The 25,513-nt window shown below is 44.9% G+C and overlaps 4 protein-coding genes across 14 annotated transcripts in view; 2 read left to right on the top strand and 2 right to left on the bottom strand.

Annotated features, from left to right (window-relative positions):
* The window catches only part of LOC106745777 (band 7 protein AGAP004871), a 17,641-nt gene extending 2,855 nt beyond the window's left edge, over window positions 1-14,786 (top strand). For 2 of the 3 annotated variants that reach the window (XM_014621692.1, XM_014621690.1), the window contains exons 3-10: window positions 7,290-7,399; window positions 8,510-8,582; window positions 8,881-8,963; window positions 9,622-9,825; window positions 9,983-10,038; window positions 10,363-10,441; window positions 10,519-10,620; window positions 11,514-14,786. In XM_014621692.1, coding sequence (XP_014477178.1) covers window positions 7,290-7,399; window positions 8,510-8,582; window positions 8,881-8,963; window positions 9,622-9,825; window positions 9,983-10,038; window positions 10,363-10,441; window positions 10,519-10,620; window positions 11,514-11,612 — 806 coding nt within the window. In that variant the 3' untranslated portion in view covers window positions 11,613-14,786. Of the gene's footprint in view, window positions 1-3,052; window positions 3,279-7,289; window positions 7,400-8,509; window positions 8,583-8,880; window positions 8,964-9,621; window positions 9,826-9,982; window positions 10,039-10,362; window positions 10,442-10,518; window positions 10,621-11,513 lie in introns of those variants that run through there. The other variant, XM_014621691.1, reaches the window with a different exon arrangement.
* On the bottom strand, window positions 7,406-17,444 carry LOC106745775. 4 transcript variants are annotated; one of them, XR_001374549.1, is made up of 8 exons: window positions 17,212-17,444; window positions 16,896-17,048; window positions 16,466-16,601; window positions 16,242-16,369; window positions 15,805-16,095; window positions 15,465-15,719; window positions 14,948-15,154; window positions 7,406-7,541 (listed from the first exon to the last, which is right to left on the bottom strand). XR_001374549.1 is itself a non-coding variant. In XM_014621686.1 (7 exons), exons 1-7 carry the CDS (start codon window positions 17,420-17,422, stop codon window positions 15,033-15,035), a joined length of 1,296 nt encoding a protein of 431 aa, XP_014477172.1. In that variant the 5' UTR covers window positions 17,423-17,444; the 3' UTR covers window positions 12,475-15,032. The 4 variants fall into 4 exon arrangements, 3 of the variants coding, with proteins under 3 accessions (XP_014477172.1, XP_014477174.1, XP_014477173.1); XM_014621686.1 differs by lacking the exon at window positions 7,406-7,541 and having other exon boundaries at window positions 12,475-15,154; XM_014621688.1 differs by lacking the exons at window positions 7,406-7,541; window positions 17,212-17,444 and having other exon boundaries at window positions 12,475-15,154; window positions 16,807-16,981.
* A 471-nt stretch (window positions 17,445-17,915) lies between these two features.
* Window positions 17,916-20,443, bottom strand: LOC106745779 (lipopolysaccharide-induced tumor necrosis factor-alpha factor homolog). Of its 6 annotated transcripts, none has more exons than XM_014621698.1 (4): window positions 20,362-20,443; window positions 18,841-19,621; window positions 18,299-18,434; window positions 17,916-18,091 (listed from the first exon to the last, which is right to left on the bottom strand). In XM_014621698.1, exons 2-4 carry the CDS (start codon window positions 18,998-19,000, stop codon window positions 17,929-17,931), a joined length of 459 nt encoding a protein of 152 aa, XP_014477184.1. In that variant the 5' UTR covers window positions 19,001-19,621; window positions 20,362-20,443; the 3' UTR covers window positions 17,916-17,928. The 6 variants fall into 6 exon arrangements, with proteins under 6 accessions (XP_014477184.1, XP_014477181.1, XP_014477183.1 ...); XM_014621695.1 differs by having other exon boundaries at window positions 18,841-19,042; window positions 19,499-20,433; XM_014621697.1 differs by having other exon boundaries at window positions 19,683-20,433.
* On the top strand, window positions 20,351-24,425 carry LOC106745776 (deformed epidermal autoregulatory factor 1 homolog). The gene is made up of 4 exons (XM_014621689.1): window positions 20,351-20,958; window positions 21,775-22,269; window positions 22,497-22,961; window positions 23,180-24,425. The coding sequence occupies exons 1-4, from the start codon at window positions 20,692-20,694 to the stop codon at window positions 23,378-23,380; spliced, it is 1,428 nt and encodes a 475-aa protein (XP_014477175.1). The 5' UTR covers window positions 20,351-20,691; the 3' UTR covers window positions 23,381-24,425.
* Window positions 24,426-25,513: the final 1,088 nt, after the last annotated feature.

Raw genomic sequence — 25,513 nt, 5'->3', positions numbered from 1 at the left:
CCCCCCCGCACGATCGACCGCCAACCCGTATTATGTAGGATATTTCCGACCGGACGATATCCCTCTGCGAATTCTTTAGCCGACGTTAATGAAATTTAAATGGCGTGCTTTAGAGAAACGACCGATCGAATTTTGCAAATAATTATATTTGCTCGATTAGAAACGCAGAGCAAATATTAGTTAGAGAAAATATTGTTTCAAGATAAATAGAAATAATAAGACGAAAACTTTGCGGGAAGAATGAGTATTCTGTCAGTAAAGCTCTCGAATATGGCACAGCCATAAAGCTCTATTAGATCAGAAGACTTCGTCGTCAGCGCGATCTCGCTTGGGATTTCGATACTGCGGACAGAACACGCGAGAACAACTGCAGCGGATAAAGTAACGATCTCTATTTCCGTTTATATCGCTAATTCAGGAGGTCAGCTTGCGAAGACCGAACGCTGTTATCAATATCCCCGATAAAGTCTCTCGCCCTCCTCCTTCTTTGTCGAAATGAAATTTATCGTCTCGTAGATAAGAATTTATTGTTTCGGCAGGAGACGACGATTGTTCCGCGAGTCGTAAATAATACGCGGAATTGTATGACAGGAAATAAAAAACAAGATAACGGAGCGTTGAGCGTCGTAGAAAATGGCGAGCGATGGAACGAGCATAGACGGTTGCGGGACGGTTGCGACAGCTTTTCTTTTTTCATATACTTCAGAAAACACAAAAAATACGATGAAACGAACCTAGGATTTATGAACATACGCGGTAGATAGTCAGGCAGCTGTCAAAACATTACACATTTGATTTGAAGTATATAAGAAAAAAAAACTGTTGCAACCGTCCGGTGACCGACTATACAGACTGCAGTTTTGCGCTCCATTCGAGCAAAGACCTCCCTCTTGCAACATTACCACCGATGGAAAAGTCGACTTCGAGCCGGTCGAAGATCGAGAAAGGCGGAAAGTGGCTCGCTAGGTCTGGGACGCCCCGTGTAGACACACGTGAACTTGGAGAATGCTTTAGCATTCACCTTGCGCGTTTAGCGCTTTCTATAGACCCGCTATAAGCGCACCGGCCGGTTTTATTCGCGGCGTTATTCGCGGAAATAGATATATCGAACGAGGTATCAAACGGAGACACACCGGAACGCGCCGTATCGTGTAGAGACGAGAAGTTCGATCGCAGTCCCGATTCCACGGATGACAAATGACGGAATTCGTGCATTCACCACTCGCGCTCGCTCTCTTTCTCTTTCTCTATTCTATTCTCTTTTTCCTTGAAATTTTCGCGAAGCGTCATATCGCGCATCTTACGTAACAGTCCTATCTGATAGCGCCGCTGTTTTGCACGTGCAATTAATTATACGGTGATAAGCATCGCGAACGACTACGTAAATAGACACGACGACGAAGCAACATGCGCAGCGTCAGTATTGTGCAAAAAGTCTGGCAGAACTGCGATCGAATCGCTTTCTAGCAGCGCAAGTTACACGCGAAATTTCTGACAACGAAAGGGTCGGTCGGAAAATTCAACTCGATTGTCGAGTCCGACTCCGTCGCATTTCATAGCAACGACGATTATTTCCAAGTATTAAGTAATAACGGCTTTGTTTTCGTTTTATCGAAGAATAAATTATTTATAAGCCAGCAAGAGCCTAGACACGGACGTTCCAGCGCCATTTTGAATTTTCATAACGCTTATCCTATAATAAGGAATCAAATATGTCACGTTACGGTCAACAGGGAGCGCAAATAAAATGTTACTCTGGGAATTAAAAAAAAAAATAAGTTTTAGCGTTGAAGGTTTTAAAGCTGATTCTTCGTGTACGATTGCCGATTGAAAGAACGAACGTACGTTTAGTACACGATTGAACATCCCAGATAACATTGAAACGTCCTAAAACGTCGTAAACGCATCTTTTAGAAATAAGATTATCTAAAAAAAAAAAACGCTTCAAAAAAGTCTTTTAGACAATAAATGTCTAAAAGACGTTTCAAAGACGTGTTGTTCGGGATGTATCTTTCCACAAATAATATCAACTGATATTAACTGTATATTAACCCTCCATTAATCGCAATATTCAACAGATATTCTAATACTTGTCAATTTGTTCTTTGCTACTTTTTACATATTTCATATATTTTAGTCTAGCGCCAAGTGCTAATGAAAGAAAAATTGCTGCAAGAAGTAGAGGAAAAGTAATGAGAAAATTGGTGTATCTGTGAAACACATTACGATCGTGAATGATAAATATTGCGACTTACGGAAGATTGATATTAGGGTCGTTAGCAATTTCGATTACCCGGGTGCCCGAATCTATCACTAACTGAATGTATGGCTAACTTCAGACGTTTAATATTACCTGTTATCGTTAGCAAAATCATTAGTTTTTAACGTCTGGAAATAGCCGTATACTTAATTACTAAAAGATTTTTTTTACTAATTACTAACTAGTAAAAAATATAGACGATGAAACTCGAATTAATTACGAAAAAAGGAACGGCCTCGAAGAGAATAAAGAAGCGGACGGCTCCCGTCACGTTGAAACTCGTAAAACTCGGGCGACGACCGAAATAAACCGCCAGTTTCCTTTTTCGGCCGCCCCTCCTTCCCTCGGCACATATTTGCCGAAAAGAGAGAATATCGAGGACGATCTAATCCGCTTTCCCAGCGATAAAGGGCGCATCATCTGTTACCCGAGGCTGTCGCAGGTATGTCGTCATCCGCGAATAAAGAGTAGCCGGGCCTGCTGTAGAAGAGCGAATGGAGAGGAAAACGAGCGAGGGTGCAAAGGGAGAAGAACGAACGGACGGACGAACCGGAGGAAAGGGTGGATAAGCGTGGAGATGAAGCGCAAGCGGGGGATGAAAGCGACTCGGCCGGAGGAAGGAAGGAAGGAAGGGAGAGCGCAGTGAGCGAGCAGCGAGGGTGGCTACGCGCATCCCGCGCATGCTGTTTCGCCGAGGGTGACCGAGAGACAGGGATGAACCATGGGAGTTCACTGGGGTGAGAGGAAGAGAGAGAGAGAGAGAGAAACACGCCTGTGTGTGTAGGCGTTTAGTCTCGGTGAACCGTGCCGAGGTGAATAACGCGCTGCGCGCAACCCCGGTTCCGCGTTTTCCGTCCCGACTGAACCCACGATCCTGTGACGCAATATTTTCCCCACGTTGATCACCACCTTCGGCGAGACGGCGCGCCTTTCTCGCCAATCCTGTCCCGGGTGAAGAGCTGGTGCGGCAGAAATTAGGATCGGCAGCCCGGCGGACGACGCTTCGAGATGACGGACGGTAAACGAATGAAGTCGAGAGCGAGGAGATCCTCGACGCGGGGGAGGTCCCGAAGGACCTCGTCGGGACGACGCGTGTGATATCGGGGATGTGACTGTCGGTGTGTGACGTCGTTAGGTGGCGATTTTCGCGAACTCGAGCTGTGAATCGGACGACGCGAGCCGAGGGGGAGTCGTGTTTCGCGAATGACGTTGGCAGAGCGAGGAAGTTTATCAGGATCACGATCGCGATGAGGACGCTGGTGTCAGGGAGGATTTTTTTCGCGGAGATCGCGATTCGCGAAACGGATGACGCGAACGGAGAGAAAACGCCGTCCCGCGGCGTGGAGATCCGAAGGGGGGTCGCGCTGGCGGCGCGTCTCGGATCGGAAACGCGGAGTAGTAATCTCGATCTCGATCTCGTCAGTTTTTCCACTAGGTTTCCCTCCGTGGCGCAGCGATTTCAATCGCGCTCGCGAATCGCCGTTGAGTCGTACACGCACAGGTGATCGGAGGCGTTCCGGCGGAGTTGTCACTTCTGGAATGTAGGTTGTGTGTGCACGTATGACGTACGTATATCGATCGGCAGCTCGTAAAGCAGCCGAAGGCATCGGTAGGATCAATGACAATTGCGAGCGCTCACTGATATACAGGTATACGCAGGTATAGCTGAGCTCTCGCGTGAGTATCCTCGTGAGATCGCCTTAAGCAAAGCTGCACGTCGGATAATCCGAGTGCGTTATTTTTACGCGCATAAACATCTTAAGATGACTCATCCGACTGAAGCTCGTTTTACACGTTTTCCTCCCTGCCGTTTTAGATCACACCCGTTTGAAACGTATAATCGTATTGAGCGACGTGACTTAAAGCAGCAGGGAATGTGTAAGAAAAATCTCAGGTAAAATAATAATATACTTGGATTTGCGATGCAAATTGCGCAGCGCAATGTACTGCGCAGTTACGGAATTGCCAAGATCACGGGAGGGAGATTGCGAATTCCGATTTGACACGAGCGATTAAAGCAACTTGGATTCGCTTCTCTCTCCTCTCGAGACGAGTGACCTTCGGGTCTCGTAATCCGGAGTAATCCGTACGTGCGTGCAACAGTTGTCACGTTAGCCGCTGATTCGCTCGAATGTCGCGCCTCTGATTTATTTATCACCGCGCAGGAAATTAATTACACATAGAAAGAGAAAATCGCGCGCGCACGTTTTTTCCTCGATGCATATCAATACATACACTTCCGCGATGAAAAACAACAACGCACGCGGCCCCGTGCGATTAGATTAATTGTATCGCATATGTCACACGGCTGGTTCGTGCTATGTACATATGTAGGCGACGTTCAGCGAGGACTATGCACGATAGAAAAGATTCGATTCAGTTTATACCAGACAGTGAACAAAGCAAATTAGCGTCTTGGTCGAGGGAAACGGAATTTCTGACCATGAGTGCCAAATTTGGACCATAAGATCCAGAAATTTCGTTTCCTCCAATCAAAACGCGTCTGGCTTGTTCATTCCGCCCGGTAAATTCCGCCAAACTTTTTCTTGAATCATTGTAGCTTTAAAGGTTGGGAAAAAGCCCGGTTTTTTTAATTTTTCCGCGATTCTTTCCGGTTCCTCTCCGCAAAGAACGTGGAAAAATGTTTTTGTTTTTATTCTTTCCAAGGATTTTTTGGTTTCTTTCTGCGGAAAAATGGAGAAAAGCGGTTTCTCTTAAATTATAGTAAAGACTGATGACTCGTTTTAGCCCCTCACGATGATATCGCTGGGTGATGTCGCTGTTTGAACGATTGCTAATCCGATGAATACTGTACAATGCACTCTTTGTCCCTATAGCGACGAGAACGATGACAACATGCCGGGGAAGGGGGAATTATACAGGGCGCGCCCCTTCGCACGAAATTATTTCGTATTCCGCGTAATGACGCACATTAGCGTTGTCTGCGAAAGTTCGCGAGTTTTCATTATGCGAATGAATGAGTCATCATACCTTCACGAGAGGGGAGAATTCTTTTTCCGAGAAAACCATACGCGATATGAGCAATGAAGTTTAAGGACGGGAGAACGAAGGATTGCGATTGCCGGCCATGTGTGTGTATTTAAATTTCCGTATACATTTCGCAGATACATTTCGCAAATAACGTAATGTTTCGACCATTATGCGTGGTTCCTTCATTTGCAACACATATGTGGAATAATCAGACAACCGTATTCAATGGTTGGGACATTCCGTTAATTATTAACGATACTTGCGTGCACGAGAAATTTAAATATAGAATAGGAATTTAAATACAAGGTTTCCTGAAGATCAATGTGTCTTTAACATGACAGATTCTTTTGGATGTTCTAAAACGAAATTTCAAATACAAAAATGTCGAGGGAGGTGCTCTTATTCAATAAAGATCTTTAATTTTCAATAGAACATATCTTTGTCACTAAAACTACAAGTAAACTATAAAAATAAGGTCCTTGAAACTAACCGAAGAAAATAATATTGTCATCTATCCGGTCATTCGAAGTTCAGTTTGCGAGAAGCCGCTTTTTCGGTCGTTCGTATTTCGGAAGCTATTGATGCCTCGACATTTTCGTTAAGGACATACGTTGGTTTCGGGACACCTTGTATATACACGCAATACCTACAATCTTATCGTCCTCTTATACCCTCCCCCCCCTTCATTCATAATGAAACGTACGAATCGATGTAATCTGCGCGTACGGAATTAGTACGCTCGGCTGAATTATTTCGACCACTCAATTTCGTCCGATAATGAGAGAGCGCCGTCTCTTTGGATATTCAAAGAGGCGTCCGCGATCTCGCGGAGATAAGTCGAAGGATGATGACCGTTGTAGCCCAAGCGGGCGCCCGATTATCTGGCGGGAGAGTAAAAGTTAGGTCAAAGTCGGGAACTCCCTGACATTATCGCGCTGACACGTTGTAGTAGAAAAAGTCAACATTATCGGCGGCCTGTGCCGCGACCGGTGACAATTACAGCATACTCGACGTCTGCCGATGTCGCCGTCTTTCGCTATCTGATGTTAAGTTTCGGATGACACGTGCTGTCCGATAATATTCGACTCTCCCGGTCTGCCTGCCTGCTTGCCTGACGAGTGATATAACTGGGAACTAGACCGAAACGTCGTCGTCGTAGTGAAAATTCGAGCGACGTCGTTTAATTAGTTTTCCACCTGTTCGCTCCTCTTTCCTTTCTCTTCATCGACTCCTTCCAATACTCTTCGTTTCAGTTCTTCGATACAATTTAATTTAATTACGCTACTCCCAGTTATATTGAATTACGACGCGTCTCGGAAGCGAGAAATTACATGAAACTTTTTTTCCGATTTATATATAAATGTATACGTCGAGATAAATTGATTTCGTCGGATCCGAGGAACTCGAAAGACTTAAAATCAGAATTTTTCGATCAGTCGTTCTCCTTTCTCTGGGAAATAGTCGAAACGTCTATTTTGAGTAACACCTGGCGTACACCTGGTGAATCATAACGCGAACCGTCATTTTCGACGACTTGAGCTTACAGCACCAATATTTCATTGTTTTTCCACTTGTCACTATTTTTAATTAATTTAATTAATTTAATTAAAAAGATAAGACAATGAATTAAAAGTATGTGTTTTGCAAGGTTATTTTCCAGTTGCCGCCGGGGTAGAGGGAGGGTTAGGATGGGTGGTGACCAAATGAGATTATTTTCTAAAAGGCAAAAGTCTAAACTATATTTCAGTAACGAGATTCAGCCTACCGGAATCTACCTTTACTATAGATAAAAAAAAATGATGTTTTGGAAGACAGATGAATTTGCTGTTCCTACGTAGGAATAGAGGAACGAGATGGGTTAATAATTATTTCAAAACATTATTCTCGTTCCCTTTTAAACTTCGAGTTGCAAATTATTTATGGCCGATGAGTGATAGCAGTGTTCTCTCGGCACATAGATGCAGCGAGGAGAGGCCTGCACGTTACGTCTAATTATTATTAATGAGCCGTCCTTATGTATCGTCTTTCGTTGTTGCAGCGGACGACAGCGCGGGGAGCGATTCGACGACATGCGGCAACATCCTGGTCGTACTGTCGTGGATCATAGTGATCGTCACGATGCCGTTCTCCCTGTTCGTCTGTTTCAAGGTGAGGTTCGAGCTTCCTGCGTCCAACAGCCAGGCACAGCAAATTCATCGTTCGAGAACACAGTAGATCTCGCCGCTAGCAGCGGCTCGGGCGCGGCCGTTTTAATCCTTTATGTGGCACATTTTTTCCACCTGACTGAAATCTTGCAATTTTATGTTTCTCGTTGTTTACAAATCTAAAGTCAGATTTCAAAGATTCGAAATGGCAGATCCAATATGGCTGTTATATAGAGGTAAATTAGTGCAAGAGTGGCACGAAATTGCACTTTCAGTTTTTTCAACTTTTTAACAGAAAGATAATAGTGTCGGATCTTCTCAAAAAAATGTCTATCTTCACACAGTAGACGAGTAATTTTTTGAATAAAAGATCTAGTGTGCGAAAAATTCGGGAAAAAAATATACGTTATATTTTGGCAGTAAAATTTTCAACCTTTCATCTCAGACACTTTCCAAGAAACCACACTTTTTTCGTGGAAATCGCTCTTTCTTTCAACTTCACTTCTTTATAAATAATTAGAAATAAACAATCGGATATAAAGACCATGGAAAATATGTGAAGTATTAATTAATATGTCAAAAAAACGTGAAATCATAATTGCTTTCATTAAACTGTGAGCAGTAAATCGTAAAAAAAGGGAGAAAGGCGGGAAGTATACTTCCCACTGGCCACACAAAGGGTTAAACAACAAACAATGTTAGCCCCACGTAACTATAACTACCGGCCAGGCATTTATAAACCGATATTCGCACGGAACGCTCGCAGTCGTTCTCTCGCGGTGACCTTATTGTTAGATCGCGGGTCATTGCGTGATATGCATCGGGGCGCATAACGACCGTCACGCGCTCGCTTCGTTAACACGCCATATACGCGGCTCGGCGCATCTCATATCAGCGCGAAATCTCTCCTCTTTCGCTCTTTCTCTCTCGCGTCGTTTCGCATTAAATAATTAATCCCGCGATGAACGCAGTTATCGATTCGCGTCGATCGCCCCAACGGGAGTCGCAGTTGATTTCTTGATCAGTCGCGTGGATAATTGGCGTGTCGGTTAAGAGAAGTGTAGCGGGGGAAAATGATGGTTAAAAGTGCCGCTGGTGCGGCTTGAATTTGCAGGTCGTGCAGGAATATGAGAGGGCTGTCATTTTTCGGCTGGGTCGTCTTCTGTCCGGCGGCGCCAAGGGTCCCGGTAAGATTTACACGTGGCGAGCGTAATTCGTTTGTTAATTGGGCCACGTGAGGCGCATCGTCGCGTGAGAGAATATTTTACATCGCTCGGTTGTAAACATTTTCCGGATCGATAGGGCTGAATAATTCGGTGGATATTTATAACGTCCTTCCAGAGCCGCTCTTCCTTCCCTTTCTCTATCTTTCTTTCTCTCTCTCTCTCTCTCTCTCTGTCTTACTTTTACTTTTTATTGAGCAATTATTGAGCCGTCAATTATCGGGGAATTCGCGGGGAATCCTGATCGTACGCGTGCTTTCAGGTATCTTCTTCATCCTGCCGTGTATCGACAATTACGCGCGCGTCGACCTGCGAACGCGAACTTACGACGTGCCGCCGCAGGAGGTAACTCGAGTCGCGAGCGAATGAGAATCACGGTGGACACGCGTTGCTCCGAAAGATCGAAATTTTTATATTTGAAAATTGGGACAATTTCCTCAAGTATGAGAAAAAATTGTTACGTTCAAGACATCCGTTTGTTTGCTCCAAAGGATATATTTATCTCAATTAAGGACATTTCATTAAGTCCGAAGAATTCTTTTTCTTTGTGTATTAACGCATCCGGCTGTACAACGAGACAGTTCACGTTGTTGAGGCTTGGAGCGATCTTTAAGTGAAAATTAATTAAATTCACTTAATTTTTTTATTTAATTCATTTAATTAAGAAAATTAATTTAATTAATTAACTAATTAAATTAATTTAATTTTCCTTCAAACAAATTTTAACTATTTTAACGAATAAGAACAAAAATTATGTGTGCTAGGAACAATAAAATCATATTAAAAATGACAATCCCGATATCTCGAGAAATAATCTCGAGATATTCAGATTTCATATTATATGACTTTTCGGGAAGCAGTGCCGCTCTTTAAATTTACGGTGGATACTTATTCGGAGCAACGTACGTCCACCGGGATCGCTAATTCGTGCGCACCGTGCGCGAATTATCGACCGACAGGCGGACATTAGGAGAGGCGTTTCTAATTCACGATGTTCGCTCAGGTTCTGACAAAAGACAGCGTCACCGTGTCGGTCGACGCGGTGGTTTATTACCGCGTGAACAACGCGACCATCTCGATCGCGAATGTGGAGAACGCGCATCACAGCACGAGACTCCTGGCCCAGACCACCCTGAGGAACACCATGGGAACGCGACCGCTTCATGAGATATTGAGCGAGCGCGAAACGATCTCGGGAAACATGCAGGTGAGCGTGCTCGGGCGAATTTCGATTCGACTTAATTGCGGGGGAAAAATATGCCCCGGTTGAAATATGCATTAACGATATCTCGTCGAGTGGAACAAATTGCTTGTGTACTAATCGTGCTTTAAAACACCCGCTCGGGTGGTATTTTCGGCCGTAGGTCGCCTTGGACGAAGCCACCGATACTTGGGGAATCAAGGTAGAGCGGGTCGAGATGTGAGTATAGGGGGTCGATCGTTCGCGCAATTATTAAGTGGGAAAATTCGGCTCGATTCCCGCGTTAGAATTCATTTTGACGCGTTCAACGAAATTATTCATCGCTGTCGTTACGTCCATAAACGTTCCACCATTAATGAAAGTGTATTGTTTTTCCGTACGACGGCAACTTTTTCCTCGGTTTATTTGACAAAATGAATGGAATCCATTCATCTCCACCTTGCATCGAAGAAGGCCGAGAATCGAGCTGAATTTTTTCATCGACCCGATATGCACGCGCAGTTACGTAAGAAACGGCGAATCCATTCGCGCGGATATTTACAGCAAGGACGTGCGGTTGCCCGTTCAACTGCAAAGAGCCATGGCAGCGGAGGCCGAGGCAGCGCGTGAAGCGCGCGCTAAAGTAAGAAGTCGATGAAATGAAATTCGTCTTAACATATCTGGGACATTTATATCATTTTGACGACAATCTCTCGCCAGGTAATCGCCGCGGAAGGTGAACAGAAGGCCAGCAGGGCTCTGAGGGAGGCGTCGGAGGTGATTGGCGACTCGCCGGCTGCCTTGCAACTTCGTTACTTGCAGGTAAAGAACAATTTATCGTTGGATTGTCATTTTTATGGGCCAATAAAAACCTATATACAGTTACTGTGATGCAATTAAGTAAGTACCCAGGTAACAGAATGACGTCAGAGTGCGTTATATTGACGTTATATTAACGTCAGAGACGTCATATTGACGTCAATATAACGTCATCTGACGTCACTCTGTTACTTGCGTATTTTAAAGTAAATCAGAGGTACTTATTCTGTAACGTACGTACAGTATAATTCTGTAAACAATTATTACTTGAATGTTTCACGTTGACGCAATTTTTTTTCAGTGTACGCTATACAATAAATACCTGCGAGTAGTTTACCTTAAAATACTTACTTAATTGCACTGCGACAACTATGCGCTCTTATCGGCCCGTAAAAACCTCTCAACTCTTGATTAAATGTCAGCAGAGTCGTTTAACCGTTTGAGTGCCAAGAAGCGATTTTGCGCTTTTCTGTTTCGCTCGAAAAGTGTACCAGCGTTCTAGGCTGCGAAGCCGATAACCGGCACACGCTCGGCTTCTGTCGATGCGCGACTTTCATTCCGTTTTAGGTAAAAATGAAATAATGAGAAAACTGATAAAAGAACGAATTTTAATTGCAATCTAATATTTGGATGCAATCATCGGAGAATAAGACAAGCGTTATCGCGCCGTTTGGCATTTCTGGATGGGGAATAAGACAAACGAAAAAGCGCTCCTTGGCACGTTTGGACGGGGAAACAGCAAAGACGCGTGGCACTCAAACGGTTAAAAAAAAAACCTCCGATTTATCATTTTCAATCGAACGTCAATCAGTCGGACGATCGATGACGATCGATTCGCGACACGCGGCTCTCCCTCGCGCGTGTTTCTCATACCTCTCGTTTGCCGTCGACTCTAGACACTGAACACGATATCGGCGGAGAAGAATTCCACCATCGTATTCCCGCTGCCGATCGACATGCTGACTTACTTCATGAAAGCTTTACCAAAAGAATAATCGCGCATTGGGGGATCGTCGCGGGACTAGAGACGGAACGATCGTTCCCCCGGGATCCTGTTTGCGGGGTCGTGGATAAGGAGTTTCCTTTCGGCAAATTATATCCATATATCTGACACGCTTGTGTATACATCTCAACAACAAAGAAAGAAAGAGAAAGAGAGAGAAAGAGTTGCCAATATTCGACCAATCTCAACGATTTTCCACTCGACAGGCTGTATACGTGTATATTATAATCGCGAAGATAAGAAATTACGACGTACGTACGTTTTCACGATTGACTCGGGCGCGGAGGGGAGGAGGGAGGCGCACAGCATAGACTGAAACGTATTTTTGGAAAATCTTACAACGTTATTTTACATGCGTTTACATGCTGTAAAGAGTATAGCATATGTTTATATATGCATGTGTAGAATGTGACGCGAACGGCTTTACGATGATGTTCGAGAATGAATTTGAATCATAGTTTCGCGCGTTTGCGATGGGTGTCCTTCTCGTGAAACTGTCGCCGGCGCGCGGCGATACTTTCACTCGCGTCGGGTATACGATGTATATTTGTATACTTGATTGAGCAAAGACAAAAGGAAAAAAAAAACGAGAGAGAATCAAATAGCGAAATAAGGGGAACGTACGACGGAGTCGGTGAGGGAAGATTGAAGAGTCGATTACCAAGCCGCTTGCATCAGACCTCGCACTGCCACTAACGCCAGTCTTATACGGAGGGCGATCGATCTCGCGATAAACTCGGTTTTTAATGTAATTTCCACGCGGATAATCGGTCACACGATGAAGAGGAAAAAAGAAAGAAAGTCCGTTTCTTAGCACAGTCATGGCAATTTGATTAACAATTAAGGGAACAGTCCTTTCCACGGTGTCAATTTCGGCGATATGCACGATCAAAAGGAAACTGTTATCGACCAATAACGGCTTTAGAAAGAAAGAGAAGAAAAAAAGACGAAGAAGAAATGAATTTGCGACACTTCGCCTATTCGCCACGGTACTAAATTGCACTTTTACGTCGAGCAAAATGGAAAGCAATTCAGTCGTTCGTCAATCCAGGGTATTTTCCTCAAGCCTTAAGGATATTACCGTTAATTTTATACGTCACGCGCGCTACGCGTGAAATGTTCATACTTGAGCGGCCTGCGACGATTGCTTGGTCCAACATCGGCAACTCTTGCTAGCGATAACTACGCATCAACTGTTCACTCGATCACCGGTACATGCGCTTTATGACGTCTCTACGACCTATCTCGCAAAAAGGAAGATCGTGTTATAAGTGTATAAATGTGTTATAAGTGTATAAATGTATAGAGGGGAGGGGGGCGGGTGATCTCTCGGAAAATTCGCAGTATTATTTCCTTCGTAAAGTACGAGACGATTGAAAGTGAACGAGCAACACCTCCTATTTGCTATAATGATATAACCGTACAGGGTGTTGCATCAACATACGACTCATTACGACGTGTTGCCTGCCCAAAAGTGGACGCGTTCAGATGATAACTTCGAATTTGTCGATATAGTCACTCAGATATCTTTCTAACGAAATTATAGCGTTCCAAATTATCATAATTTCAACGGATTCGCATCACGGATCGGTTAGGAACCCAACATTGTATGTATAAAATATTTAAAAGTATAAACATGAAGAAGCATGGGGTTAAACGGAATAACTTAAATTGAAATTATGATAATTTGGAACGCTATAACTATGTAACTATATAACTTTATTGGAAAGGTATTCGAGTGACCATATCGACAAATCCGAAGTTATCATCTGGAAGCGCGCACCTTTGGGCAGGCAAGCCGTCTTAATGAGTCGAATGTTGATGCAACACCTTTTACACGATAACGTTGAATCATCGAAAGGTACGCGCGTGTGTGCCGCGTGTCTCGTCAGCGTGTTGATACTTTCCACGCACGCAAGTTCATTGTGTGCATCGAGGGGGAACAAACGAGTTTTCATATTATATATGTATATTAACGTTAGCTGTTTAAAAGGCAGATTATATTGGATTATATTGAATGTGAGCGATAAAAGAGTATTATACCAAGATATGTGCGCGCGATCTCTTTGGAAGACTCATAACGAAAATTCACTGCAACTGTGATGGATCAGGCTTCGTAGAATGAAACGCGGGCTCGCTTCTCGACAGCGAGATATGTTATATTCTGATTCGTATTTTCGAATAGAGAACGTTTCGATCGATATAAGATAATCACGAGAGAAACAGAGAGAGAGAGAAAGAGAGAGAGAGAGAGAGAGAGAGAGAGAAAGAAAGAGAGAGAAGATCGTGATATATCACGCGATGAGATGACACGGAGATTAAGCTGTAATCTGTGGTTTTAACGTTGTTTCCGTCTTCTGACGCGACTACGTGTATACATAAAGAGAAAAAAAGAAAACAGTAGCGTCGTTCTGCATACTCTTACACACATAGTATATATACACATGTATGTATATTACCATATTACGACCGTTTCAAGTATATCACCGGAGTTTCGTCGTCTCCTGAGAACGAGATGGAGAAAGCTACCTCTGCTTTTGTTATATGTATAAATGCATATGTACACATTTGTCTATAGCGTCAACTTGCATATGTACACATTTGTCTATAGCGTCAACTTAAGTTACGTTAGATTAATTTACCACTTTCACCGGATCGGAAGAGTCCATCGACTCGGCGCGGACGTTCGTGACACAAAAAGAAACCGAAAAAAAAAATAAGCGCGAATATAATTATATACGTGTGTTCTAATCGTAATATATATATATATATATTCTACCGCTATATATATTGTTATTCTGTACAGTTAATTGACTAAACGGTTACGGTAGCACGATAATAATAATAATAATAATCTACGATGTAATTTTACCGTCCCTTTATCGTTCTCGATATTTTATTGACTGTTACACTTCTCGTGTGCAATATCGGTTTCGTCTGTAATTACTATACACGATATATCTGTCAAAGGTCCGAAGAAGGATGCGCGTCTCTCCCGGTCCAGCTCGATTTTTTTTTTTCGTAGTATCCTGCGACTATGCGATTGCTCTTTGATCTACACGCGAGTGTGTATGTGCGTAACGCGGTACATCCGATGAAACGGATTCTCAATCTCTCCTTTTTCGTCTCTATTTTTTAATTATTATTTTTTTTTCTATCGGGAAAGGTACGCGTCGGTACCTTTTGATTTGTACGACAGCACATTTTCATAAAACTGAACTATCAGTCGTTTTCTAATGCGAACTCTTCGTATATTCAACGTAGTTAAGAGTAAAGATATGTGTGTTAAAAAGTTTCGAAATAAAAATTGAGATTCTGCAAACTTACGTTTTTGCTCTTCCCGTTGTACTCAACGGCGTGTGTGCATATGTATGTGTGTTTATGTGTATGTGCTTTGTACAAGCGATGGCCTTCATCTTAATTTCGTCGTGCAGGGTTGTTGCACGTAGTTGAGACAGAAGCCTCTGTTCCCGACGTCGCCGGGCGCCTCGATGTTGTCCGTGTGGAAGATCAATCGGAACGGCTTGACGGTGCCTGAAAACCGAGTGTGATCGAGCGTGATCACTCGAGCGGCACAAATTGCTTGGTTATCCAAGGTTTGGGCAACGGCATGCTGAGAAACACGCATGCTAAATTCGCTGCTCACAGATACGCCAGTAAATATTTTCCCGCCTTCTTCGTCACTTTACGTATTTCCGTTCGATCCAATCCAATTTTATTACTTCAGCTATTTTTCGCCAAGAAGTGAATATCTTTTTTCTTTGTTCTATCGTTTCCTTCTGTTTATAAAAGAAAGGGGGAATTTTCTCCCCCAGCTGCTAGAAACAAATGAACGAACACTCACTGATAACGGGCGAGCTGTTCAGGTTCTGGGTCTCCGCGTTGAAGGTGCCTCCGCACAAGCGGTCGACGCATATCAGCGGCGCCGTGGACATCCTGCCGGAGTTCGTGGCGCACGGTATCGCCAGCCAATCGGTCAGGCAAGACACCCCGGTCATCGACGCGATCTGCGTGGCCTGCGTGTTCCCGGTCAATGTGAACGCGTTGCTACGCATTATCTGCCCCACCGCCGCCACGCCGGCGGGCATCATCACTTGAGCTGCGACAAACGAACGGATCGCCCTCAGGAATACGGAATGAAGCGAGCATCTCGTCATCTTACGGTCATCCTTTCGATCACTCACCGTCGTCGATGCACGCCATGTACTGGATCCCGCAGAAGTTCCTCTCCATGCGAATGCATATGCTGTAGTCCTGATTCGACAGCTGCAGGCCGCCCGTGGGATCGTAGTTGAAGGACTTGATCTGACCGGAAACTCCGGTGAAGTACTGCAGGCAGCCCTCCTCCGCCCGGTAGATCGTGCTGCACCGTATCTGCGAAATGCGGACTTTCCACGCCCGCGGGAACGAGCTGCCGCTCGTGACGAACGTCAGAGTGATCGGATTCGTCTGCCCGACGCCCGTGTCTATGTACACTGTGAGGAGAGACGGAAAGAAAAAGTATTTAGCTCGCGTCGAGAATGAAACGGCGATTATTCTTATTCTCCCGTCTCACGTTGTCTCGGAGGAAGACAATGTGGAAAGCGGGGGGGAAGGGGGGGGGTTATTTTGAGATACTCACTGTGATTCCCGTTATTATTACCGCATATCGTTGGCACCGGATTGCCGCCGGAAACGATGAATTGATCGTAAGTGCAGACGTTGTTCGTCGTCTCCGGGCCCATGATGTTGAACTGCGGGAAGTCCAATCTGCGGTGGTAAAACGGGGAACGACGATTGAACGACGTGAGGAATATGTTCGAGAAATTTCCATCCTGAGATGTAGACTCGCCCCCGGTCACTCACCGATATTGGCATACATCCGGATGCGACTTCACCAACGTGATCTGACAAGAGTTCATGCCGTCGTAAGAGGACGGGTAGTTCGGGTTGACGAAGTACGTGTTGTTGTCATTGGTCATCGAGCCGCAGGACATCGTGACTGCGATCCGCGCAAATATTTATGGTCAGACATTTATTTATCGTTTCACTGTTTTATTAAATAATTATTGTTTCGTTAATGTTTTTCATAAACGAAAGAGCGGTGTCGAAAGATACGCGGAAAAAAGAAATGCTAGATTCAAGTGAAATTTCGACCTGAGGTAAAATAAGATTCGCTAAAGAGTATCGAAGTAATTATTAATTACTTGAATCCAGTACTTTTCTGTGCGGGCGCGACATAGCAGCGGTTGCGAATTGATCGCATTTCGCAAACGTCAAACTTGATTAGTGTCACCTATACAGCAGACTCCGTAACCGTTCGCGCAAACGCCGCTGGAGGCGCCGCCGCGTTGAGCGCATTCCGCCGCCGCGATACACGTGCCGTTCTCTCCGTTCGAGCCGCCGCAGATGCCATTGTCGAACTTCACCAGCGTGAACAACGAGAAGACTGGAAAGTATAGAAGTGTGAAATATAATATCAGATGTGCGCTAAAGTTTCAGTCTCTTGACTATGCGAAAACAAAGCAGAAAGCTTGCGGGGAGGAAAAAAGGCTGAAACTTTTGCAAACATCTGCTATATGATCGAACCCCAACCGCCATTATTCTCTTACGTCTTTTCTGCCTGGCGACCTGGGTCCGATTGTTCGGAAACTTCGGCGATTCCCACTGGTGCTTCGTCCGCTGACCGGGGCCGCTGTCGTTCGTCTGCCACAACCGTTTGCGGTCGGCGACTCTGTGCCTGCCGCGATTGTTCCAGGCGTCGGCGTGAAGCGCGACGCAACAGACGAGAAGCAGCGCGATCGGCAGGCGGTTTCGCCTCATCTCCGGCGAGATCCTCCTCGAGCGTTCGGCGATTCGGTCCTCCTCGAACCGCCTGCTTCAGCCACTCTTGTACAACTCGAGCCGTGCGATACCGTGACGATTCTCGGCGGACGGACTGTCGCGCATCTCACCGGGCGAGAACGACTCCCTCGTAGCCGAGGTGTGAAGTCCAATATATTCGGAGACACCGTTTACACGGTCTGTATACCAAGCAGCAAATCGTCGTCCGAGACCGGCCGAGTTGGCCGAAGGTGTCCGTCAGGCGCGGAGACGTCGCCCGGTGACACGCGGGGATATTTCAGGGAAAGTCGAGAAATTTAATTGACGGATAACGGCATTGTATTTGTCTCCTGAGTCGAGAGATGGACGCTCCGCTTTCTCGGCGCCGGGGACGATTATGATCGCCGAGACGACGCCGCGATTTCCGCGCTCGCTCTATAAAATGACCCTGCGGGAAGAGAGTCAGGAGCGACGCGGGGCGTCCAAGCGTAATGATCCCATCTTCATTATCCTCCTCGCCGTGCCTCACGCTGCCGCCTTTCTAAATCGTCCTCTGGACGCGACGACCATGGCGCGTAAGTTCCGAGATGCGCGTGGCAGAGCGGGCAGTAATGGTCCGTGTTGTTGCAGGAGTCGATGCAGTAAGGCAGCATGCAGCACGGCCAGCATCTAAGAGAGAGAGAGAGAGAGAGAGAGGAAATAAGTCGCGAGAAAAGTTGCGAGAATGAAAAAAAGTGGCGACTGAAGCGCGTAACCCACGAGGACCGCGCTGTGATGACGTTGAGAGACGTTAATTGCGCGTGCACGAAATGGAATTTTCACCCGTCACTTTCGCACGGGCTCTCGGAGAGGCGCGTGAACGCGCACGGAACTCACCCGAACAGAAAGAGCGTCAAGGCGGTGAGGTGGGTGTACGTGGAGCGACGTACTATCACGGTGGTGATGATCAGCCCGGCGCATCGGGGGCATATCGCCGTCGTCGGCACCCTCGGCCAGGAGCTCCTCGCGCTCGCTGTAAACGAATTCGATATTAGTATACATTGATGCACGATTCTTCTCGGTGAGAAAATGACTCACCCAGGTAGAACGGGGAATGATGATGACGTGAAAATTACGAGAAAATGAGCGACCTGAGTTTTCGTTTCTTTATCATTTATTATTATTATTATTATTGTCTACTTATTCACGAGAGGATTTTCTCCGGTAACAAATGAAGTTCAATATATAATTTTGAAAAATAAAAGATATTGAAATTTATAATGAAACGATCAATTTCGACGTTATCGTGACGTATTCTGTTTTACCTGGGTAATGGCAAGTTTCCCGTTTCGATCGGAAATGTTTGGGAAATAATTATGGCCGTTGACGGATTAAGTTTCTCAAAGCTGATATATCGAGATACTTGGAAATTGGTTTACGGGACAAAGTGACGGACGGATCCACCGTGGATGTTGCCAGGTTAATCCCTTGAGCTTCAGCATAAGAGGGCGGCGGAATTCGCGCTACGGTGGGCGGTCGATCATTGATCGGGAAGATGGACGATCGTCCGTCCGAGCGCGATATCAGACCGATGTGCATGGAGGAGTATGTGGGCGGCGCATCTCTCGACGAGGGAATGTCCTGCGGTATATACGATCGCGTGAGATCGATCGGTAATATATTATCACAGCATCAAGTGATTAATATACTCCATTAAGAAAAAGAGGAAATAAATAAAATTTTTCTTTGGAAGATTTTTCAGAACAAAAGTCGTAATCTTGAAATAGAACTGCTCAAGAAGAAACTGAAGAATGAAAATAGTCTCACCGACCGGAATATGGCGAGTTAAAAACTTGAAAACTAGCCAACTAGAGTTAAAGACAACGTTAAATCTCGAACGCGTTAAACTCCACACTTTATTCGCGAACTGATCGTGCAACCAGTTACAAGACAGTAAAAAAGAATCGCTCTATAAAGCACGTCTCGTGCCAACGACGGACGGTTTTCCCGACGTTGAACGCGCTCGAGATTGTGCGTTCGTAATTCGCGAGTTGTATGCCTCGTATGTCACGGATGATGTACGCCGAAGGCAATTACTGAGTTTCCATCGGCGTCGTCTGCTGCGACAAGACCGGTCGATCAGCGGAAGCGATTGGCCAGTGGGCGGATGAAGCAACGCGTGCGAGGATGAGTACGCGTCCTGTAAGGGCCCGGGCAATCCTGGGGAAGATGAAAGCGAATTTAGCGCGATGTATTCCTCGATTGATTTGTATCGCATTACCCAACATTCGCTCGACATTTTCGGTCGCACCAGTCATCCGCCGTATGTTCTCAATGGAAAATGTTGACGCTGGCTCTCGGAGAGCCATGTATCTCGCGATCTTCCTCGCCGGAGCTACACGTACAAATACACACGGGCGGAATGAGGAAGCGTGTGGCAAGATCGATCCTAATGAGACGGCCAAGAGATACGTGGTGTTACCAGAGCTGACGTTCTCTATCGTTTCGCGTCATGTCGCCCGTGAAAAATGCCGGGAGTGATTACTTTCCCGCATTTTGCCATCGACTCATCCGACTCCGTGAGAATAGGAGAGCCCCGTCGCGGGAGTGAAGAGGGCTCGCATGAATCGCTTGCTCTATGATTTATTATTATTCAGAGACATTATCAATATAGATCTACTCGCTACTTTTCCAAATGAATGAGAAGCCAAGAAAGTATTTAAGAAACGGGAGACATCACACGAAGCACATCAGGTGTTCGCGATCGTATGCGTTAGAAACAAACAAGATGACTGTTCCCTGGTTGAAACGGGATCGCCATTTTCACTACTTCGTAATGATCCTCTGCTGTCACCGTGGAACACTTATCAAGCTTTTGATCATTACCGATCTGATCCGGACTGATTCTCATTTGTACATCGATGCCCGTTAAAACATTCTGAAGATTGACTTCCACTCACTTACTGAGCCCTGTAAGCGGCGAGTCCGGAGGTGTAGAATCTCGACGGTGTTTCCCACAGTCCCTTCATCGTGGATTGTGAGTGGCACGGTTGTCCGTAAGTCGAAATTTCAAATTCCCCGTTCCTCTCGTTGCGTCGGGGCGCTCACGTGCACAGGCACATACACAGGGAGAAAGAGGGCCTCGGTTCGTCTATCTATCGGTCCGCCGGCGTTTGAACGAATCGGACACCGCGCTGCGGCGCTGCCGGACGGAGCGTGCGCCGACGCCATTGCGTGGCAAGCGAGCGAGCGAGCGGCGCGAGAGGCGAGGCGAGGCGAGAACAGCCGAAATGGAGGAGAGCCAAACATCGGAAAGTGTCGCCGTGCTACCGGACATGTCCGAACCGTTGACGAGCGAGACCGAGGAGGCGGCCGCGCTAACGAGCGAGCACGAGGCGCATCCCGTCGCGGTCACGGCGAGCGTCACTACGGTACCGGGCGTTCCTGGTGTTCCCGGGGTCGGTGTGCCGGTTTCCCTGCCTGTGGGCTCCATCATCGGCGTAGCTAACTCTACCAATGGCACGACCTTCAACGTCATCACGCCGGAGCAGCTGCAAGTACGTCCGGAGCCGAACGGCAGCGTCCTGTTCCGCGATTCATGCGTGCGTGCGTGCTGTGTGCCGAATCTCGCGAACTCGCTCGCCAATGGAACGGTCCGTGATGCTGCTTTTTTTCCGAGCGAGTTAAGATCATCCAGGAGCGCGACGAGTGGGAGTGCGCGCCTGTCTAACGCGAGGACGTCTCGTTGTTGTTGCTGGTGATGATGATGATAATGGTGGTGATAACACGAGAAACGCCGCGCTCTTTTTCCCCACGGTGTTCAGTTCGCGCACTCTCGTGATTCAGATCCCTTTGTACTTTCCGGAATCGTCGTCCTCGTGCGATACGGCCTTCCGTGATGCATTCGACATATGTGTATATAAACGCGCGCATGCATACGCACCCACACATGCATGGCATGTTTCATGTACACGGGGTTGGGTTAATCAAGTTAAAAGTTAATCGTACGAAACTAAATATATATATAAACCTAACCTAACTGTTCTTCGAAATTATATTGGTAGTTTTGTATAATTTAATTTTAGCTCGACTTTCAACGATTTAGTTTTGGCTTTGGTTACTTTGGTACTTTTAACTTGAGTAAATTAATGCACAGGCCATTGACTTTTAACTTAACTTCAGAAAAGAAGTTAATTTAGTCCCGATCTACAACAGGTGTGGTAAGCTTTGAGCCGTAAGAAATTGGCCGGTTACAGTCGTATTGCAGAAGAATAATCAATTGTGAACTCGTCTACATCTATTGTAGATCTGGATTTGTCCGATCCTATGATCCGATATGTGACCATTAAGCGTTAAGAGTGTATCTTCTACAGCTGCACTCGGGGCCAGGGCAGCTCCGGCAGATGCTGTGCGTCGACAACGGCTTCATCTGTGAGCCGCGTGGTGACAAGGACACGGATCCCCTGCGTTGGAACGGTGAGCTGAAGGCTACTCATATAGTGATTCAAAACAGCACGGATGAAACAGAATCGGAACAAATCCACGTGTCCACACCTAGCTCCCAGCAGATATACAGCTGGTCCGAATCAGCTAACTTAGCGATACTGCCCGTCAGATGTAAAAACACAAATGCTGAACTGCACAAAAGCAGATTTGGATCTGGCGGCAGGGGACGTTGTATTAAGCTTGGTACAGATTGGTACACACCCAGTGAATTCGAGGCCCTCTGTGGGAGAGCATCTAGCAAAGACTGGAAGCGAAGTATTCGGTTCGGTGGCAGGAGCCTGCAAACTCTTATCGACGAACAGATCTTGAAACCCCACGCCACTTCCTGTACCTGCGCTGCCTGTTGCGACGATGACAATGCAGTAAGTGAATCATTCGTCACTTGTGTTCGCAGTATACTGTGTTGCTCTGACATGATGTACTAGTTAAAGCACATTACTGTCACATTGTGATGTTAAAAGTAACTCATTGAAGTGTCTGTATCTCAAATGAAGTATAATGTCATCTTTCAAGATCAGGTACTCAGTTCTGGTTTCTTGTAACTAATATTGAATAACATCAGCGACATGAAAGTTCGTTTTTTCTTTAGACAGGTCCAGTGCGTTTGTTCACCCCGTACAAACGTCGGAGAAGGAGGGACACGTCCGACGGAGAGGGCGCTCCCTTGCGCAAGCACAAGCAGGAAAACTCGCGGGATGGTAGCAATAATGACGAGAGCGACAATGAAGTCGTCGTGCCTGACAAGGAGGTCTGGCCGCAGTTCGTTTCAACGGACGGCGGATTGGTTGTGCAGCAGCCCCAGGAGCAGGACCCTATTGTGCAGAACGTGCATCAGATCGAGAACGGGCAGGGCGACGATATGTTCAAGAAATTTGACGATTTGTCGGCCAAGATGTTGAAGCTGGCTTATGACTTTAGACGTGCTTTGGATGAAGTGAAGGAGTTGTACAGGCAACAGAGGAGGGAGCAGGCACTGGTCGCGCAACTCGGAGGACGGACGGACGTTATCGAGACCGTAGGACTGCAACCGGCGCCTGATACGCATAACAAGAAGGTAAATTTTGCTCTACAATAGGTGCTTTAAGCCTTAAGAAATTGGGACCGATCACAGTCGAATGTGAGGAGAATAATTAATTGTGATTGGTTAATTTCCTGAGGCTTAAAATACCTATTGTAGACCGGGACTATAAGCTACAAAAAATACGCAACACAGAATTTCTCTCTCTCTCTCTCTGGTTATCGCAGTTACTAATTCGCACGTTTCTTCTTTAGTGTGCCAACTGCAATCGAGAGGCGCAAGCGGAATGTTCCCTGTGTAGACGCACACCGTACTGTTCTACGTTCTGCCAACGTAAAGATTGGGCGAGCCATCAGGTGGAATGTGTTAGGGGCGCGGCCGAGACTGTAATGCTTATAGTGGAAAGTAGCAGTACAGATACGAGCGCGCTTCCAACGACCGCGACGGACCAATAGCTAGTGTTCCTCACGCCAATTCACCAAAGGAATCTAAAGGGCGAGAAGTCTGGCGTGAAAACGGAGTTCAAGAATAAGAATACTTGAGAAGCGTTCAAGCTACAAGAGTTAAAACGGTGTATATATATATATGTAGGCACATGCGGTAGAAGATGTTTTGTACGTACGTTAAGTTAAATTATAAAAAGAAGAAGGAGAAGAAAAACACTCACAACTCTGAAAAGTCTGTGAAGAACTTCGCGGTTTTTGGAAACCATGTCCAGATTCAACGTAGTTACGTAGTAACGAGACAGTATGTCTTTTGTACCGGACGGTATGAAAGTATGCGCATTGTATATACATTGTTTTGTATGATGTTCGGTTTTAGATTAACCCTGGGTCGCGTGTGGTCAGTGGCTACCGATGATTAGATTTAGACAGCGGCCTAAAGATCCAACGACCCGCATGAACACTTCGTCAGTTACGTTTGTGCGATCAGCATGAGACCGATTTGATTAATTCGCCGATGTTACGCGTGAAAATATTTCTAGTATAACTGCATAAACGGCATTTATATACTAGAATATACCACAGATTTACGTTGTTCCCAAGAAGATCTGTATATTCCGATCTTGCTTCATTTCAATCCTTTTATATCGAGAATGATGAAGACAAATGGTAAGTTAGCCGGACGTGATTTACAGACGCTTTCCATCAAGAATGTTTACGTAATGTTATGTTTATGTTATAAATGTTTGTACATATAGTATAACTCCCTCCCCTAGTAATTGGAACATTGGAAATCATCAAATCGGTTTTAAGCTCGTCACGTAAATGTAGATTACAGTATTGCTGGAAGTTTTTTTTTTTTTTTAAACGTGTAATATCGGTGGTTATCAACATTGTAGATTATCAAATACGATATCTGTACTGTTGCTAAAACTCCGTTGGGCTGTTGTATAAATGTAATCATTGACATTTCCGAAAATGCGCTGCAACTTAAAAAAGTTTTAAGTCAGTGTATTTTTATGTGCTGATATATATATATATATATAAATATATAAATAAATAAATATATATATATACATATATATACATATTTATATTTATATATATGCACATATTTATATAAATATATATACATATATATATACATATTTATATTTATATATATGCACATATTTATATAAATATTTATATAAATATGTGCATATATATAAATATGTATATATATATATATATATATATATAAGCACATAAAAAAAATACATATATATAAGCAAATACTAATTATAAAAAGAACCAGGGTTATAAATATTTGCATATAACATTATGCGTTATTTGAAACACACATGATCTAACATGAATTATTTCTCAATGAATGTGCAAACGATATATGACCAAAGATGGCAATCTCGACAAATTCTGCAGTTTTGATGCAGATTTCACAAACTCGGAAGTTACATTTTGAATGCATTTTCACGTCATAATGTATTACATCATCTTACGTTTCTTTGATACTGATATATATTTAGAGCTTACTACGTAAATTCATTTTTATTTATAAATCTTCTCTGCGTAATGTTAATTCTTACTAATATTTAGAGTACAAACAGTATATATATATAAATAAATTCGCGAATACACGTGTATAAATAAATATATATACGAGGGCGNTAGCCTACAAAAGAAAAACGAAAATTTTGGAAAAGTGGCGATTTATTTCTCAACATAGTCTCCTTTTAGTTCGATACACTTGACCCAGCGATGCTCCAACTTCTTTAACCCATCTGAAACATACATTTTCTCGAAGTCTGCAAAGGCCTCCGTGGCGGCGATGACCATTCGACTCAAATTTCTGCCCGGCGAGTGACTTTTTCAAGTTTGGAAACAAAAAAAGTCGCACGGAGCCAAATCTGGAAAATACGGTGGATGGGGCAGCAGTTCGTAGTCCAATTCGACCAATTTGGCCGAATGAGGAGGTCATCGCCGCCACGGAGGCCTACTTTGCAGACTTCAAGAAAACGTATTTTTCAGATGGGTTAAAGAAGTTGGAGCATCGCTGGATCAAGTGTATCGAGCTAAAAGGAAACTATGTTGAGAAATAAATCGCCACTTTTCCAAAATTTTCATTTTTCTTTTGTAGGCTAAGTA

This window comes from Dinoponera quadriceps, unplaced genomic scaffold (assembly GCF_001313825.1).
Source record: "Dinoponera quadriceps isolate SergipeBrazil2010 unplaced genomic scaffold, ASM131382v1 scaffold1658, whole genome shotgun sequence".
In the NCBI taxonomy this organism is placed as follows: domain Eukaryota; kingdom Metazoa; phylum Arthropoda; class Insecta; order Hymenoptera; family Formicidae; genus Dinoponera; species Dinoponera quadriceps.
The sequence above is the reverse complement of the archived record's forward strand: the minus strand, read 5'-3'. Positions and strand labels throughout refer to the sequence as shown.